Source organism: Protopterus annectens, chromosome 11.part0 (genome assembly GCF_019279795.1).
Source record: "Protopterus annectens isolate FY-2018-M chromosome 11.part0, PAN1.0, whole genome shotgun sequence".
In the NCBI taxonomy this organism is placed as follows: domain Eukaryota; kingdom Metazoa; phylum Chordata; order Ceratodontiformes; family Protopteridae; genus Protopterus; species Protopterus annectens.
The window spans coordinates 300,808,622-300,828,254 of NC_056745.1; the positions used below are offsets into that span (position 1 = coordinate 300,808,622).

At 40.8% G+C, this 19,633-nt stretch overlaps 1 protein-coding gene across 1 annotated transcript in view; it reads left to right on the forward strand.

Annotated features, from left to right (window-relative positions):
* RECQL (RecQ like helicase) overlaps positions 1-19,633 on the forward strand; it is a 608,801-nt gene that overhangs the window by 365,081 nt on the left and 224,087 nt on the right. The window contains exon 12 of the mRNA XM_044087808.1: positions 18,020-18,158. Within this exon, the coding sequence (XP_043943743.1) occupies positions 18,020-18,158 (139 nt within the window). The remainder of the gene's footprint in view (positions 1-18,019; positions 18,159-19,633) is intronic.

Consider the following 19,633-nt stretch of genomic DNA (forward strand, 5'->3'; position numbering starts at 1 on the left):
TTCTTAAAGGCATCTTTGTTATCAGGCCTCCCAGGAAGCCTATTCCACCTTCCAGGGACCTCAATTTTGTTCTTGAAAAATTGATTCCAGCTGCTTTTGAGCCTGCTGCTTTAGCTTCCTTACAACATTTTACCTGGAAGTCTGTTCTTTTGGCTCTTAATCCAGCCAAGAGGGTTTCTGAAATTACAGGTTCTCACACTGTTCTTCCTTTTTTTTAGTTTTCAACAAGGACAGGGTGTCTTTTTGTATTAATCCTTCTTTTATGGCCAAGGTGATCAGTGAGTTTTCACTTAATCAGTTTATTCATTTGCTTTTGTTTTTTCTTTCTCTGCAGTCTGCCAGTGAGAAGGTTCTTTACACCGTGGACATGCTCAGATGTTTGGATAAAACTATAAAGTTATTTTCACATCTGAGCAGCATTTTGTTTCATTTCATCCCAAGTATTTGGGTTTAGCCATTTCTAAGCAAACCTTCTCTTCCTGGATTTCTAAAACTATTTCTTTTTGTTGTTATTTTCATGTCTTTCCTCTTCAGTAAAGACTCGCTCTACCATAGCTGTTCCTTCCTCTGGTGCTTTTTCGAGGGGCTTGATACCAGTTCTATCCTTGAGGCTCCTGCTTGGTCTTCTGTCCATACTTTCACTAAGCATAAGTTGGATGTTATTTCCAGGTCTAGAGCTGGCTTTGCCAGGACTATCCTGCATGGGTTTCTAGAGGGTTCTTCAATGCCATCCTCCTCCCAGGTTTCCTCCTTAAGTTTTTGTATTCTCCTTACATAAGAAATACTGCAACAGTGACATGGAAGGACAGTACAGATGTGTAAAATCTTACCATAACAGTAGGTGTCCTCTTCACTGTTGCAGTATTCACTCCCTCCTTCCTGCACACTGCTGTAGCCTGTTCTCTTTGGCCTCTTGGCCGAGGATTCTTCTCTCTTTTTTTCCTTTTGAATGTACGTGTTCCTCCTGGTCCCAAGGGACATTCTGTTCCTCCTGGGGCTTTTCAGATGTTCTTCGTGTTTCACTGTTGCAATCATCACTTTTGGGTTATCTGCTTGCAGTAGCCTGATTAACAAAGTCTTGGGTCCTGTGTCGGTTGCTGTCCCCTCTTCTGTCACGTCAGGTCATCAGGGCTTTAAAACATGCAGCCGATGCCATTACATCAGTCTTTCTTGCCATGCGGTGCCCAAAGCAGAAGCAGTTCGTAAGTGCTGGTCGGCCGACTCCTGAAATTTTCGTTTTCGAGTTTCAGAACCGAAATCTTCAATTAAAAGCTAAGTACCCCGTTGGGGAAACTTTTTCTTGCTATAAACCGATGTCAGTAAAAGTAAATAATTGCATTACTTGTGGAAAGCAAATACCTCACAAAGATTTTCATTCGTACTGTATTCTTTGCCTAGGCCCTGACCACGACGTATCTCACTGTTGGTTTTGTGCCTTATTTAAACAACGAACTACCGTCGTCTGTATATTTTCGCTTCTAAATATTTTGGTGCTCGGTTCAATTATCCTGATATGTCTTCGGTAAGCCATCCGAGTACCGACATTCTGAAAAAACGCAAAGATAAAGACAGAGACAGGCCGCCTAGGTCCAAAGCTGCCGATGACGCTTCTCCTAAGCCAGTCGCCAGTTCGCCGGTACACAGTGAGGCGCTTTCGCAGCCCCTGATACCCGCTACTTCAGATTCTCAGGCCTCTACTGAGACCGATTCGGAGTCCGGTATGCCACGAGATGCTTCAACTGTGGAACCTGCAGATGTCTCTACCTTGGTGGGTCCGGAGCCGCTGTGCAGGCACCGGCTTCTGAGGGTGTATTCAGGCCTACTGACTTGCGTATTAAACAGACGACATTTTCTTCTTCAAGGCCTAAAACTCGAACCATGCCTGGAAAACAGACGCCCAGACCACATGGTCAGGTCTCTGTGCCTAAAAAACAAATGTTAAGAATAGCTGAAGACCTTATTACTTTAATCAGGAGAAGCCAGCCTTCCCCCTCTAAGAGACCTAGGACTGAGTTTGCTTATGATACTTCTGACCAGGATTCTGAATTTTCTGTTTCCTGTGATGACCAGGATTTACCCTTATCTACCTATGAGGATTCTGATGCTGAGGACTCTATTCCCTTTACTCCCCCCCCAGAGGATTTCTCTTTTGGTGAAACCTTGCATACTCTCAGGGAGCATTTCCGTTGGGAAAGTCAGGATTTCTCTGATTCTAAAAAGAGGCTTAGGGATTTCTTACTTCTGCCCCAGCACAGGCTTTTAGCCATACCTCCTGTACTAGACATTGTTGATGATGCCTTTTTGGAATCTAGCTTGCCCCTGACTCTTTACCTCCTGCTCCCAGAAAACCTGATGGACATTACAGGGTCCCTGACTCTCACAAATTCCTTTTTAAAAATCCTACTGCGGATCCTGAGACCATTTCACAGGGACCCAAGGGCATTAAAGCTGCTACTGTCAAAAATCCTACCCCCTCTGATAGAGATTCCAGGGCACTGGATAGATGGGGTAAGAAGGTATACACTTATGCAAATTTGGCCATTAGGGCCTTAAACTGCCAGTTTCATATGTTAAAGTATCAGCAGCATATTATTGGATTGCTTAAACAGAACATTATGTTGATTCCTGATTGTGCTGAAAATAAGGATTTACAGGATTTACTGCATTCAGCTGAACAAGTTGGAGAACATACTTTGCAGTGTGGTTTTGATTCACTGGAGGCATCTAGCAGGGCTGCTGTTACTTAGAAGGCATGCTTGGCTTAAGGAGCAATCCTTGCCAGATTATATTAAAGTGAAATTACTGGATGTTCCCTTAAACCAGGACTGCCTGTTTGGCAACAAGGCAGAAGAAGTTCTTAAAAAGATGGAGAAAAAAGCTAAATCTATGCAAACTGTTAAAGATTTTTACAAGTACAACCTCCAAGGTTTAGTAGGCATTGGCCTTCCAAGAATTGGTCCTTTCCTGCCTCTTCTAGACCTTCTCAGTCCAAACCCAGATCCAGCAGAGCTCCCAGGCTTCAGTCCCAGGGGACGCACAGGACTAAGCAGTGGGGGGCCTCCACTTCCAAATCTGGGAGTAATAAAACTCCCCCTGTGGTAAACTGTCTCAATGACTTATTTTTAAAACTTCCAAGCACTTCTCAACTGACTGCCCCTTTGGGGGGAAAGATTGCTCTTCATGCAACTGGGAACTCATTACCCAGGACAAATGGATTTTAAATATAGTGTCCCAGGGATACAGATTTCACTTCCACATGTTACCAACACCAAGCGGGTGGCCAGATCTGCCCCCAAATCAGCGGGCAGAGGCCCCAAAACAAGTACTTTCTCTCTTAAGCATGGGGGCTATTCATTTGGTAACAGGAGAGGAAAAGGGACAAGGTTTCTACTCAAGACTTTTCCTGGTACCCAGAAATGACAATTCATGGCGTCCTGTCCTGGACCTGTCTACTCTAAACACCTTTTTGGTGATTCCAAAATTCAAGATGCTGACTCTTCACCAGTTGCTCCCTATGCTAGGCAAAGATGCCTGGTTGGCAACACTAGATTTAAAGGAAGCATACCTTCACATCCCAATCAGGGACTCTTGCAGAAGATACCTACGCTTCAAAGCAGGCTACACGCACTATCAGTTCTCTGCACTGCCCTTTGGATCATCTACTGCGCACAGGGTATTCACAAAGTGCCTAGCTCAAATCATTGCATTTGGCAGGCAAAGAAATATTCAAATGTAGTGAGAAAAAGTGCCTCAGGAATACCTTCACCAGTAAGTAACAAAATGAAACACTTGGAGCCCTCCAATACTACGAACTACAACTTTATTAAACAAACAACAGCAATAAACGCTTAACGTGTTCACCGCGTTTTTCGTCAACCATGTAACTTCTTCAGCAAAAAACACAGCATACCACGCTCCCCCTTTTTTATACAGATTGTTACCCAAGTGAATCCAATCACATTAACCATTTACATAATTGCTAATGAGTGCAATCACAAAGGAGGCTGTTTTGCTTAAAGAAACTTATGTGCAGAAACCATTTACACAAAGGAATAACAGAAATAATTTATCTTTGATCTACTTAAAAATATATATATTACTATAAAGTCATATTAATAAATATATACACTATAACCATAAAATACCCTATAAAATTATAAAGATACAAAATTATCTAATAATTATAAGAATAAATATAAATATAAACATATATGTATAAATACAAGATACATAAGCGCCCTCTTGTGATGAAAAAACATATTGTTAGTTCTAAGCAAGAACTGGTCTTTCATACTGACACATTTTACACATACATAAAAAAACAATTTATCTTAGCTCAAAAATAGATCATATACGAACATAAACATATAAAAAGTTGATTTAAAAACATTCTAAAAAGAGCATCATAGAAATTAATTATAATCTTGCGGCTCTTAGTTTCAATACTGGTGCCAATGAAATGTGTTCATTTAGTCCTGGTACCCTATATGCCTCCAATATTAACTACCAGTATAGTTCCCTGACCTCAATTCTGTTTTCCCAATCCCCTCCTCTAACATCAAGAGGGATTACTTCCAGTACAAAAAACAAAAAATGAGCTTCTTTACATATTGTACTGTGTTTATACAGGGCATTTCTCTGATCTTGTCTGTGCATCTCACATGTGTGCTCATAAATTATTTTTTTAATGCCCTCTCCATTTTCCCCACATAAAAGGAGGTACATTTTTTACATTCAGCCAGGTAAACTATACCACTTGTATCACAATTGGCATGTATCTTACCTACAAGAAACCTATCCCTAGCAAGTAGATAGTGACATTCTTTATTCATCACATATTTACATTGAGCACATCTACCGCATTTATATGTGTCATTTTTCCTGTTATTCATTTCACTATATCTTAGATTATTTTCTAAAATATTTTTAATGTTCTTGTCCTTTCTAGGAAAATTGTGTTTATATCTGAAAACATTTTCCAATTTCTATTAACTATTTGTTTAACTAGACCTGCCTCACAGTTAAAATTCAACATGAATGAACTATTATAATTCCTAACCTCCATTTCATTTTGTCTATTGTCAAAATTTATATTGTCTAACCTTTGTCCTAATATTGGACCAAATCTACCACCCCTCCCATCCAAAACTTGTTCCTTCACTTCATTTATTAAATATTCTGGATATTTTCTTCTAAGAACATGTGCTTTAAGTTACTACACTCTTTTTCAAATTCTTTGTTCTCAGTGGTCATTGATACTCTAATATATTGACCTTTAACCAGATTTCTCTTTTGCTTAAATGGGTGGGCACTAGTAAAATATAAATATGAATTTGAAAATGTTTCTTTTCTAAAAATCTTTGACTCTAAGGTTTTACTGTCATGATTTTTATAAATAGTCACATCCAAATAATTCAGCATTTCTTTATTAGAATTGTATGTGAATTTAAGAAAACTAGTGGTGGTGTTTGATATACTGTAGAAATTCAGTCAATTTTTCTTCCCCCTCAGTCCAAAAAAAAAACACAAATCATCCAAACATCTTTTAAAGAAGCTCCAGTAGTTTATATAAGGAGGAATAAGTAAAAATTTATTTTCCCAAGTGCTGAGAACAATATTTGCATAACTGGGACACAACAGGCCCCCATAGCAGCTCCTTGCAGTTGTCTGAAAAATTCTCCTTCAAATACTATGAAATTATTAAATAGGACTAATTCTAATAGTTCCATTATAACTCTAAGTTCTTTCCAATTAAATTTCTTTGTATCCAAGAGGCTTTCTAAAAACCATTCTATCCCAACATTATGTGGGATAACCGAAAATAAATCAATAATGTCCACTGTTATAAATATTGTGTCATTATCAAATAATCTTTGTTCAATTTTTCTTAGCAAATCCCAAGAGTCTTTTAGAAAACCTTCTTGATTTATCCAAACTTTTAAAATTTTGGAATCTATATATTTCGCTAAAGGGTATGTTTTTGAACCAGAGGCCGAAACAATAGATCTAATTGGGGGGTCTTGAATGTTTTTATGCACCTTTACTATTCCAAAAATAACAGGAATCAAAGGTTTTTCAACATATAAAAAAATCAAAAGTTTGTTTATCTATTAATTCATCTTTTAAAAGCTCTTTAAGTGCAAAGTCTATTTTAGAATGTGCAATGTTTATCTCATTAAGGGACACTATTTCATATGTATTCTCATTTCTTAATAATTCCTCCATTTTAGCTCCATATATGATATTATCCATGATATCCATACCCCCACCTTTATGTGGTCTTGAAATTCTTATATTCTTGTTGTCACTAAGCTCTTTCAATAAACTTCTTTCCTGCCAAGTCATATTCAACACTGTTTTTGACTTACTCAAAACTTCTCGAAGTTCTTTTTCCACTACCACCTCAAAGTTTTTAAGCTGTGGGTGTAAGCCAGGGTTACTAGTACTTTTGGGGTCTTTCCAGTTGCTGCAGGTGTCTGGTAAGGTACATCCCAAAAGAGGCATTGTACTCAATTATGGGCCTGATGAGGGATGAGTAAAGAGGCACGATGACCTCCCCTGATCTAGATGTGAATCCCTTCATGATTAGGTGGGCTATATAAAGTGTTTTTCTAACCACTTTGGCCACGTGGTTGTCAAATGAGAGATTGCTATCAACTTGGGTCCCCAGGTCCCCAATTACTTCTTCTGTACTTAATGGATTACCACCTATGTGGTAATTTGTGGGCACTTTGTTTTTGCCAAAGGGGATGACTATACACATTTTGGCATTTAGCTTGAGGCCATGGCTCTGGCACCAGTTGTCTGTTTCTATGAGGCCCTTTTGGAGGATGCTTGCGTCGGCTGGAGAGTCGATTATGGCGCCCAGTTTGCAGTCATCTGCGAACTTGGTCAGCCACAGTCCTTCCGTGTTGGCCTATACCTCCGAGAAATATATACCGAACAAGAGAGGTCCCAGGACTGAGCCTTGTGGGACACCACTTGTAACTGGTTTGGAGTCTGACATGGCTCCAGCAATTCTAACCATGTGGGTTCTGTCCTTGAGCCAGTTTGCAATCCATCTAGTGACATAGGGGTTTATATTTAAGCTGGTGAGCTTATCTATAATGCCTGAGTGGGGTATTGTATCGAAGGCTTTTGCGAGGTCCAGGTAGGCTGTGTGGACCACCTTCCCTCGTCAATGGCCTTGGTGACTGTTTCAAAGAAATCAACCAGGTTTAAGAGGCAGGATCTGCCCTTAACAAAGCCGAACTGGGTAGGATCCAGTGTCTGTAGGTCCCCAATATCTTTATTTATGAGGTCCATGATCCTTTCCATAGCTTTGCAGACCAAGCTAGTCAGGCTTATGGGGCGATAGTTTCCAGGATCCGTTGAGGCACCACCTTTATGGAGAGGGACCACTGTTGCTGTACGCCACTCTTTGGGCACATATCCTGTAGTAAGGCTGAGATTGTTAAGTAGTTTTATGTTTGGGTTTAGCTTTTCTTGGAGTTCATGTAGGACGCAGCCCGGTCCCATTGATGCTGTGTTTTTTTGCTTTGGAGAGGGCGGCTCTTACCTGAGCATCTGAGATGTCAGGGGGGCAGCACTCTGCTGGGATAGATATTTGCCGTTTTGGTGGGGGGGGGGGAGTTTGCGCTGAACCTGTCAGCTAGGATGTTGGCAATGTCTGTGGGTTTGGTGTATTTTTTGTCATTTTGGACTAATTCTGAGCATATCTGGGAATTACCACCCAGGTTCCTAACATAACTAAAGAAAGCCTTGTGATTATCCTTAGTGTCCTGTGCAATTTTTGTCTTGAAGCTGGCCTTAGACGATTTTATGAGTGCCCATAGTTTTTTGCTAATACTGATCAGTGATGCCTTCCCTTTTTGGCATTTTGCTCTATCATGTAGTAGCTTCCTCTTTCTTTTGTATAGTTTGTTTATGGCTGGGGTCCACCAGACAGGACGTCTGCCTTTGGAGGATTGGGTCTTGGTTTTATTTGGGATTGCATGATCCATGCATTCCTGAAGGTGTTCATAGAATGAGTTTATAAAGGATTCTGCGGTCTGGGCCGTATTTTCCACAGGCCCGGGGGCTTTGAAGGATTCCATCTCGGTTTTGAGGAGTGTGAAATTTGCTTTGGAGAAGTTTTTTCACTGTGGTTTTCTGGGCAGGGGGTGGGGTCAGGATGTGAATATCCAGTGAGATTAGTTTATGGTCTGATCTTACCAGTGAGGGATACACTTCTAGTCTGGAGCATAGAGTCCCCATGTTGGTGATGATCAGGTCCAGTATGTTTTCCCCTCTTGTGGGAGTGGTAACAAGTTGTTCCATAGCATTTGAGTTTATAAATTCAAGGAACCTTTGGGCTAGGGTGTTGGAGCTAGAGTAATGCTCCTAGTCTATGTTTGGGTAGTTGAAGTCGCCCAATATAATGGTGTTTGGAGAGACCTTCATATTTTCTAGTGTTCTCAGGAAGGCCGAGTGGGGTTCCTGGGTTTGGGAGGGTGGTCTGTAGCAGGCTATAAACTGGAAGGCAGTTTTACCCACTGTTAGTTGCACATGGATAGTCTCTGATGCTTCGTGCTTTGCCACCAACCTGGAGGTGTGGGTATCTTTGATGAATATCGATACTCCCCCTCCTTTTGTGGTTCGGTCCAAGTTTTGGGGCCGAAAAGCATGGTATGAGGTATAACCTGGTAGTGCTGGGGTGCTCTCAGGAGCCCTGAACCAGGTTTCTTTTACTGCACAGATATCGATGTTCTCCATGTTAAGGAGAGTTTTGAGTGCGTGCATCTTGAGGTTTAGACTTCTGGCGTTGAGTAGCATTACTCTTAGTTTCTTATCCCTTGTGATACCTATGGAGGTGGGTTTGTCTTTTGAGCCTTGCCTAAACAAGGCACTATGGGGGTAGCAAGAGCCTTTGCCAATATCCGAAAGCCCAGGGGTGGCAGGTGCAAGCCATCCCTAGCGAAGCATCGTGGCTTGTCGAGCATATCATCCCAAGCTGACAGGCATTGGATCCCCTTTGAAAGACACCAGTACTTAAGCCAGTTGTTGAAATTGATCATCTTGTCTTCATATTGTGGCATCATTCTTGGTGAGGGTAAGATGCTACTCAAGGTCAGGGTCATACCGGCCTGGGCTACATGCTCAGAGAGCTCCTCTATGTCTCTTTTCATGTAGTCCAGGAAGGTACGTCTCAGGTCATTCACACCAGCATGGACAATGACTGAGTCATATTTGTACTTGCCTTGGAGTGACCTGAGTGCTTGTGTTATGTGGCGGATCCTAGCGCCCGACAGGTTGCTCACCGTGACCCTCTCCTTGTTCAGCCTGGTGAGCGGGACATCATTGTGCCTGACGATAGAATCACCTATTACAAGTGTATCAGGTGTGTTGTTTAGTCTTAAGGGCTGTGACTGTTCGGCACATTGGCTTTGTGAGCTATGTGTTGCACATGTTTTGTTTTGGGGTAGCGGTTGCTTGGGTGTCTGCTTTGGAGGTCTCTGTTGCTTAGGCAGATCTTTATTTAGAGCCTCCAAGTATGTTTTTGTGTGATTATGTGTTTGGTTTGCTGTCGTGGTAGGTCTATGTGAGACTGGAATTGTAGTGAGTGTGGTTTCCTTCTCCTCCTGACTGGTTATGCCAGTACTAAGTTGAGAGAGCTTAGCCTCCAGTTTGGCTATATGGTTGCATCTCTCACATGTGTTGGAATTTGTTGGGAGGAGGAGAGGGTTGTTTATGTACATGAGGCAGTTGTAACATTGCCTCAAGATTCCCAGATTCACCAGCTGGACCGGAGAGGAGATTGACAACTGACCTTTGGACATGCTAGAATAATATTGGGAATTCCTTTATAATTGAAAACAAGGGCCAGTGGGGAGTGAGGGTGTAGTGCTTTTAATTTTTAGTGCTGACTTATATAATTGCTTTAGTGAGCAAGTGCCAGGTAACTTAAGTGCAATGTGTTACAGGTAACTTAAATGCAAAAACGACAAACAGTAACTTTCTTTCAAGTGAACCAAGGAAATAAGTACAGTAAGCAATGCAGATATCACTAGTGATCCACAGAAGCGCTGAGAAGCCGCGTATTAGGTGGAATTAGCATTCCAGGGAAATAACAACCAAACAAACAACAAGCATATAAACAAAGCTAGATTCAGCAGGCCTGGATCTAGTCTATGCTACAGCAAACAAGATGTATCAATTTCAGTAAGATACAGTTCAAATATTCAGGCACTATAAACCTTTAACCAGAAATTCCCAGCTCAGAAGGGCAGAGTCCAGCCTCTTCTCCCACAAGAGTGCAGACCACGAACCTTCCTAATGTAAAATAACTGGCCTGAAGCCCAAGTGCTTAAACCAGAACTAATACACTTTAAGAATAACAGACACTGGGCTCTCAATCAGCAGTTCCCAACTTAGAAGGATGAAAGCTACCTGTCCTGCCACCACAGTGCATGCCACAAACCTTCCTAATGTAAAACAACTGGTCTGAAGCCCAAGTGCTTAATCCAAAAGACTTAGAATGATAGCTACACTTTAATCAAGCTACTACCAAGCAGTAATAAATACAATTGAATACTTTAGAGAATGCCTGGATTAGTGCTCAAGTTACACAAACAAAGCTAGATCCAGCAGGCCTGAATCCAGTCTATGCCACGGCAAACAAGGCGCACCAACTTCAGTAAGAAGCAGTTCAGATATGCATGCACTATAAGCTTTTAACCAGAAATTCCCAGCTCAGAAGGGCAGAGTCCAGTCTCTCCTCCCACAAGATTGCAGACCACGAACCCTCTTAATGTAAAATACACTTTTAGAATAACAGACACTGAGCCCTCAATCAGCAGTTCCCAACCTAGAAGGATGTAAGCTACCTGTTCTGCCACTACAGTGCAGACCACAAACCCTCTCAGTGCAAAACAACTGGTCCGAAGCCCAAGTGTTTAAACTAAAAGGCTTAGAATGAGTTACACCAGGCAGTAATAAATACAATTGAATACTTTTAAGATGATGCAAACGTAAAATAAAGTAGGTAGAAACTCAAGTACAGTAAAAGCAGATGAAATTTTTTTTTTCTGAACAAGTGCTGAGATCAAAGAAACAGATTTGAGTGCTGAAACTAGAAAAGTGGCTAGTTATAAGAAAAAAAAAACTAAGCTAGAAAGCTTCCCTCCAACACAGAAGGGCTTGGGGGCTCAGAAGCCTACAAATAGTCTATACCACTTAACAGGAAAGGCAGGAAACAAGCTTAATTTTTTTTTCTGTTTCCCAGATGCTCTCTTTGTACACAGTAGAAGTGCTTGAAATCAGAATATGATCTCACTGCACTCAGTTGAGTGAGCAAATGAGATGGGCCCAGAAGGAGTATCCAAACACAAATTTACAAGAGGGGCGGGCAGTTTCAAGGCCACTAAGATTAACACCAAAACAAAAACATGGAGGGTGGGTGGGACTAACTGAAGAGCAGAGTCAAAACTTCCAGTTCAGTTAATATTCCTGCAAACACAGTTAAAATCAATTTAAATACTGTATTTTTGGGAAAAAAAGTGCAGATAAAGGTACTTAAATTCTCTTATATGTCCAGTTGAATACAGCTAGTTCTTAGCCGGCCAAAGCTGAGGTTTTTATGCAGAAAATATTTCACACTACCACTTAAATAGGCAAGGACAGGAAATCAAAGAATGTGGCTACCCCCACACCTGTAATTACTAGCAAACAACAAAATTCAGCAAACACTGACTAACTTCCAGTTCAGTTAATATTCCTGCAACACAGTTAAAATCAATTTGAAAAAAAAGTGCAGCTAAAGGTACTTAAATTCTCTTATACGTCCAGTTGAATACAGCTAGTTCTTAGCCGGCCAAAGCGGAGGTTTTTAAGCAGAAAATATTTCACACTGTACCACTTAAATAGGCAAGGACAGGAAATCATAGAATGTGGCTACCCCCACACCTGTAATTACTAGCAAATAACAAAATTCAGCAAACACTGACTAACTTCCAGTTCAGTTAATATTCCTGCAACACAGTTAAAATCAATTTAAATACTGCATTTTTGGGGGGAAAAAAGTGCAGATAAAGGTACTTAAATTCTCTTATACGTCCAGTTGAATACAGCTAGTTCTTAGCCGGCCAAAGCTGAGGTTTTTAAGCATATGTTTATATTTATATTTATTCTTATAATTATTAGATAATTTTGTATCTTTATAATTTTAAAGGGTATTTTATGGTTATAGTGTATGTATTTATGAACATGACTTTATAGTAATATATATATATTTTTAAGTAGATCAAAGAAATTATTTCTGTTATTCCTTTGTGTAAATGGTTTCTGCACATAAGTTTCTGTAAGCAAAATAGCTTCCTTTGTGATTGCACTCATTAGCAATTATGTAAATGGTTAATGTGATTGGATTCACTTGGGTAACAATCTGTATAAAAAAGGGGGAGTGTGGTATGCTGTGTTTTGCTGACGAAGTTACATGATTGACGAAAAATGCGCTGAACAAGTTAAGCGTTTATTGCTGTTATTTCTGTTTAATAAAGTCGTAGTTCGTAGTATTGGAGGCTCCAAGTGCTTAATTTTGTTAAATATTCAAATGTACCCATACCTGGACGATTGCCTAATTCAGGCAGAAAGCCACGACATACTTTTGAATCATCTGGCCTTTGTACAAAGGGTGCTAACTTGTCTGGGGTACACCATAAACGAAAATAAATCACACCTGGTACCCTGTCAACAAATTACATTCCTGGGAGCAAACTTAAATACAACTTCCCAGATGGCTTTCCTCACGCCACAGAAACAAATTCATTTGACAACCTACTTCAAACAAGTAGCCACAAAAACCCTGCTATCTGCAAGGCAAATACTACAAGCCTTGGGGTTCATGACCTCCTGCATTCTTCTAATTCCATATGCAAGACTGCATATGAGGAAACTACATTGGTATCTAAAAAGCCTATGGTGTCAACATTCAGGGAAAATGGAACCCAAGTCAAATGCACCTGCATATCAATCAAAAGAAATGTTAGCTGTACAGATTGCTCTGACAGTCTTCAAGGACCACATTTTTCCAAGGCAATTAATGGTAAAGACGGACAACACCACTGTTATGTGGTACATAAACAAGCAGGGGGGTATACATTCTTACCCCCTCTGCAGACTAGCCGTGGCATTGTGGAACACAGCCCTGAGCTAACAAGTGCATCTGCAAGCTCAATTCCTGCCAGGAAAACTTAATACACTGGCAGACGAACTAAGCAGAAATCTCATGGACCCACACAAGTGGAAACTGGAACCAAGGATTTTCAGCATGTTGACAAGCAAATGGGGGAGCCCAGATATAGACCTGTTTGCCTCCCCCCAGAACTATCAGTTGGACAAAGTTTGCACAAGGACTCCCCACAAACAAGCTTGGAAAGTGGATGCTCTGTCCTTCAGTTGGAAAAACCTATCAGTTTATGCCTTTCCTCCTCTACCTCTGCTCTTCAAAGTACTACTAAAGATCAAACAAGACAAACCAAGGACTATTTTGATTGCGCCAGACTGGCCACGCCAACACTGATACCCCCTCTTGGGCAGTGTGTCACTGTTGGCCCCATGGCACCTGCCTCAGACTCCTACCCTGTTGTCTCAGCAGGAGAACCAGATTCTGCACTCTCAGCTTCAAACACTGAACCTTGCAGCCTAGCTAATTACTTAATCTCTCCTTTACCATCCCTCAGTGAACCAGTGATGGATATCATTTTAGATGCAAGGAGGCCTAGTACTAGAAAATCTTATGCTGAAAAATGGAAAAGATTCTGTGCCTGGAACCAATTTCAAGGGATGAGCACAGCAGTGCCCAATTTACCTCAGATTTTACAATACTTAACTGAGATGCTTCACAAGGGCCTGTCTTTCTCATCCATCAAAATTCACGCCTCAGCCATTTCAGCTCATTATAACACTGAACCTCCCCTCTTCTCTCATCCAGTGCTCAAACAGTTCTTCAGAGGGGCCAAAAATGTATGCCCACCCAGGAGAGCACCAACTCCTGCCTGGGACCTTAACTTTATATTGGAGAAGCTCACTCTTCCTCCTTTCAAGCCAGCTGCTACTGCAGACTTAAAATTCCTTTCTTGGAAAACAGCTTTCCTTTTAGCAGTCACTTCAGCAAGAAGGGTATCTGAATTACAGGCCCTTAATGGCAGTGAAGCCTTTCATCATCTTTCATGCGGACAGGGTGTCCCTCAGGACCAATCCCTCCTTCATGCCCAAGGTGGTATCCAGTGTGGCCCCTAATCAGTCCATTAATTTGCCAACCTTCTTTCCTAATCCACAGAACAAAGGGGAACGGATACTGCACTCCTTAGATGTGCACAGACAACTTAGATTCTACTTGGACAGGATTAAACCTCAAATGAAATCTGAACAACTGCTGGTGGGGCAGAGGGGAAGGCTATTTCAAAGCAAACCATTTCCAAGTGGATAGGCCAGTGCATTAATTTCTGTTACAAGCACCATGGAAAACCTATCCCACAGGGGATCAGACCCCACTCAACCAGGGCTGCATCTGCCTCTACAGCCTTTCTCAGAGGCGTCCCTACCAGGGATATCCTAGAAGCTGCTACCTGGAGTTCTGTACATACTTTCACTAAGCATTACCATCTGCCAATTTTCTCTAAATCCAGAGTTGGCTTTGCCACTGCAGTCCTGCAGGGCCTTGTAGCTGGTCCTAATGCTATCTAAATTCGTCCTCCCATCCTTCGCTTTGGGAATCTACCCAAAAGTGATAACTGCAACAGTGAAACACGAAGAACATAATACAGTTGTGTACACTTACCATAAATGTAGATGTTCAAGTGTATTCACGGTTGCAGTCCTGGTTACCCTCCCTCCAGCCTCCTTTCTTCTTTTGGTTATACCTCTACTCTCCTTTACTATGCTCAAAAGCTTTTTGGTGTATTTGCTTTTTTGTTGGCGGTATATCCTTGTATATTTATAGATGTAATTGCTTCCCATTAAAGGGGCACCTGACATCTGGGGCAAGAAAAACCGATGTAATGGCATTGGCTGCATGTTTTATACCCCTGGTGACCTGACGTCACGGAAGAAGGGACAGCAACCGATGCAGGACCCAAGACTTTGTTAATCAGGCCGACTGAGGGCTACTGCAAGCAGATAACTCAAAAGTGATGACTGCAACAGTGAATACACTTGAACATCTACATTTATGATAAGTGTACACAACTGTACTTTCTGAATTGTGTGCATCCATACTTTACCTTATGCCCTACACCTTACTCAGAGAGCATACGTGTGACGTACAGTGCCTGTAAATACTAAAGACTTTGGTATACTGGCCGGACAGTGGACTGTACTTGGCAGGAGATCCCTTACATAAAGAATACTGCAACAGCGAAGAGAAAGACATCTATTGTTATGGTAAAATGTTACACAACTATACTTTAGGAAACCTTTTTTGAAAATCCTTGCAGGAAATTTTGAGACTCTTCAAAAGAAGGGAAGACTTGCTGTCAACCAAGGAAGGCAATAAGCAGTTCCTTGCCCTGTTAATTTTTCCTTTGCAAGACCAGTCCAAGCTCTAAAGGAATTCCTATTGACGTACAGTTGTCTAGAAATGGCAGGATGTTTCTTTCCTTTGTTGTGGAAACACTGCACATTTTTGCAGATTTTGCTGACATTTCACCTTTTGTCTGTCCCTAGTGTGTTTGCCAAAGTGCTGGTGTTGGCAGTGATGTGTTAGCTGAAGAGCTAATGTTATTCCCATACCAGGAGAGTTTTTTGATGGTAGCTTTCACTGGGATTCCCTGTCGGCAGTGTGTCTTGTCATTGCAGTCATTTGGTACATCTGTTAATTAAAGGAAATCCTCTTTGCATCCTGTGCAGCAGATTCTGTCCATTGGAGCTGTCCTTGAAACATGCTGTAATGCTGTATCTGCTTACCCTTGGAGCTTTTCTCCCCGGGCCTCCGCTGAAAATGGACATGCATCCAGTTGGACTATCCCGGTCAACAAATGTAAAATAAATAAATAAATAAAATGTCAGTGCTGTTCCTTCCTTTTCTGAATGAGCCCAGTTGGAGATTTGAAATCTGGCCATCTGGATGGCAACACTGAGACTGACGTCAGTGAATATGTTCCGTCTCCCCAGCTGACATTATGAAGATGATTCAGTGAGTGTGCACTGCCATTAGCTGCAGGACCATCATCCACTTTAGATCTGTTTCAGGGGTTGGATGCACACTACTACTTCCTGGACTGGCAGATTAAGTTCACCAGTCTGGAGTTGAGTTTCCTCTTTGTCTTGTCAATTCCTTCCAGGTTGCTAATGGCAGATGGGTTGATGATCATTTCTTCTAGCTGTGCAGGCCATGAATGCCCTTGTTAAGCCTTGGTCCTTCGAGGTGACTTTGTTCGGTTAGGCAGTGATATGATATCTAAACAGGGACCAGGTATTCCTATGCAAGGATGTGATGTGAATGTGACAGGTAGCTGCCAACTTAAGCATTTTACTGTCTGCCATCTTTTTTCTAGAATTAAAAGTCACCAAACAATCTGAGTTGCATTAGAAAACTTTGTCTTAGAGCCATCCAAGTGTGATGTACAGTAGAGGTCCCCCTTTCACAGTCAAGAAAGCAGCTGCCCAGTTCTGCTTTCTTCATCAGAGTTAAATGGAGTAGGAAGTGATTGTGATCTCGTAAATTAGTTGTAATTATGTATTTTATTTATTTCAAGAACTGAGCACTGTACATGTTAAGACAACACCACATTAGATTAATATAGCAGCACTACCACATAGATATGATAAAAAAAAAATTAGTAGCTAAAACAAACTGGCTCTTTATCAGAAGTGCTAGACATGTTAGTAAGAGTCCCAACACTTTGTAAGTTAAACTGAGATTCCAGAAAAAAAGTAATTCCAAAAGTGTCTTGTTATACCTTTCCTATATTGTTGCAGGGGTGCTTTGCCTTGTGCAACCCTAACATGATGATGGCTGCACCACCCACACCCTTGCTACTTCAGAACATGATGACTTGGAGTAGGGAGAGTGCTGCAGTATAACACTTTCTCATTCTTTGTATCCATTCCTTCATAATCACACTCGTAGTTCTACAGTTCCAAAGACCATAGTGACAGTCACTGAAATTTCAACAGATGTCCAATAAATTAGCTAATATAAACTGAACCCATACGCAGATGTAAAAATACCCTGATATAGAGTGGTAATTTAGGGAGGCTAAATGTAGCAGACTGCAAATGACTGCAACTAAATAAGCAAAAGAAAGCCCACCAGATATTTTGAGATGCAGCCAGTTGCACCTCATATGAGGCTGAGAGACTTGACCATGGAATAGGTAACCGCAGCATTGTTAAATAAGCAGAACCTGTGTCTTTTGGAGTATGAGATACATGGATGAAAATATTGAATATGGATTATGCATTTGACACACTTAAACATATTGTGTGGATTTCTCCTTAATGTAATAAAAAAAAAAAGGATATTTGAGTGAAGAAAGTAGTTTCCCTTCCATTTCACTTACCAGAGGCTCGCAGTCATTTGTAATGTGTAGAGTTACTATAAGTATGTTTATATATATATATATATATATATATATATATATATGTGTGTATGTGTGTGTGTGTATGTATGTATATATATATATATATATATATATTTTTTTTTTTTTTTTTTTTGTGTCATGAGGGTTACTCTCTGATTAAAAAAAAAATAATAATGTAGGTATATGCATGTGACCTGTTTAAAAATGCAGTGTCTGTGATGTAGCTGCAAATAAATAATGGAGAAGAAAATGCCAAATTTATATTTTATTTTTTTATTTGCAGTCTAACCAAATGCTGTCATAACCATACATTTTAAAGTGTTTTCTTGGATATATCATAAGCAGTTGGAATAATTTCAACTTTAAAATGTGGGAAATGTTTACTAGTGTGATGTTTTGTGTAAATAGGCAAGATTTTAACTAGGAAGTTTGATCTGACATTCTGCAATGTTCTAAAGGTCGAGATGATGCCAATGCTGACTGCATTCTTTATTACGGATTTGGGGATATGTTTCGAATAAGCACCATGGTGGTTATGGAGAACGTAGGACAGCAAAAGCTCTACAATATGGTGTCATATTGCCTGGATTCATACAGGTAAGCCAAATATTCTTTGTGACAAGGCCTCTCCAACATAGTTTCTCTGTTTTTTTTTTTTTTTTTTGTACTCCCTACTACATCTTGAGTGCAAGTACAAGCATGTGCAGTCTAGTGTTGCATTTGTTTCCAAGTTAAACAAAACAGATAGTAATTGGTACACCATTAGACTTTTTACAAGCTTTAAGAAAGTGATTTCAGCCATAGTTCAGATGTGACTCTTCATTCTGTGGTGCCTTCAGTAGATTAGCCTAATCAAATGCTAATGATACAGGGAATTTTGCAAATAAAAGACATAATTCTATTTACTAACCTTAAGTACAACATAAACATAGGAAATAATGTCTGGCATTTAGTGAACAATGCCTAACTGAACTGAGATACATTCTAATTTTGTCATGTTCCGAATGCAGTGATTCCAATCTTGAGTTCTTTCAACTCATGCTTCCAGTGTGGGCAGTTAATAGTTCAATATTCTTTGCTACTTAGTCCTTGCAGGATTCACAAAAGCAATACATTTCTTACCTGTTCTTCGTGTTTCACTGTTGCAGTCATTGCATTTGGGTAATCTGCTGGCAGGTTGCCCTCAGTCGGCCTGAATAACAAAGCCTTGGGCCCTGCGTCGGTTGCTGTCTCCTCTTCCATGACATCAGGTCGTCAGGGGTATAAAACATGCAGCCGACACCATTCTATTCAGTCTTTCTTGCCGCATGGTGCCCAAAGCAAAAGCAGTTTGCAAGTGCCGGTCGGCTGACTCCTGAAATTTTCGCATTCGAGTTTCAGAACCAAAGCCTTCAACTTAAGCTAAGTACCCCGTTGGTGAAACTTTTTCTTGCTCCTTAGCGATATCAGTAAAAGTTAATAATTGTATTACTTGTGGGAAGCAAATACCTCATAAGGATTTTCATTTGTACTGTATTCCTTGCCTAGACCCAGATCATAACGTGCCTTGCTGTCGGTTTTCTGCTAGATTTCACTAACGCATTATTAAGCGTCGGTATATTTTTGCTTCAAAATATTTTGGATCCAGATTTAATTACCCTGAAATGTCGTCAGTTAGCAATCTGACTACCGGAGTTCACAAAAAACGCAAAGAAAGAGACAGACCGTCGAGGTCTAAAACCGATGACGGAGTGTCTCCTAAGCCAGTCACTGGTACTCAGTGAGGCACTTTCGCAGCCCCTGATACCCGCTACTTTTGAGTCGCAGACCTCTACCGAGACCCATGCGGAGTCTGGTATGCCGCAAGAGTATTGAACCCGCGGATGTCTCTCCCTTGGATCGGTCTGCAGCCACTGAGCAGGCACCGGCTTCTGAGGGTGTTTTCTGGCCTCAACATTTTTATATAAAACCAACGCCAGCTTCAAAAACAAGATCAAAAACATCTTCTAAGCTTAAAAAAATTATGCATGAGCCACATGCTCAGGCCCCTATGCCTAAAAAACAGATGATCAAAATGGCTGAGGACTTAATTA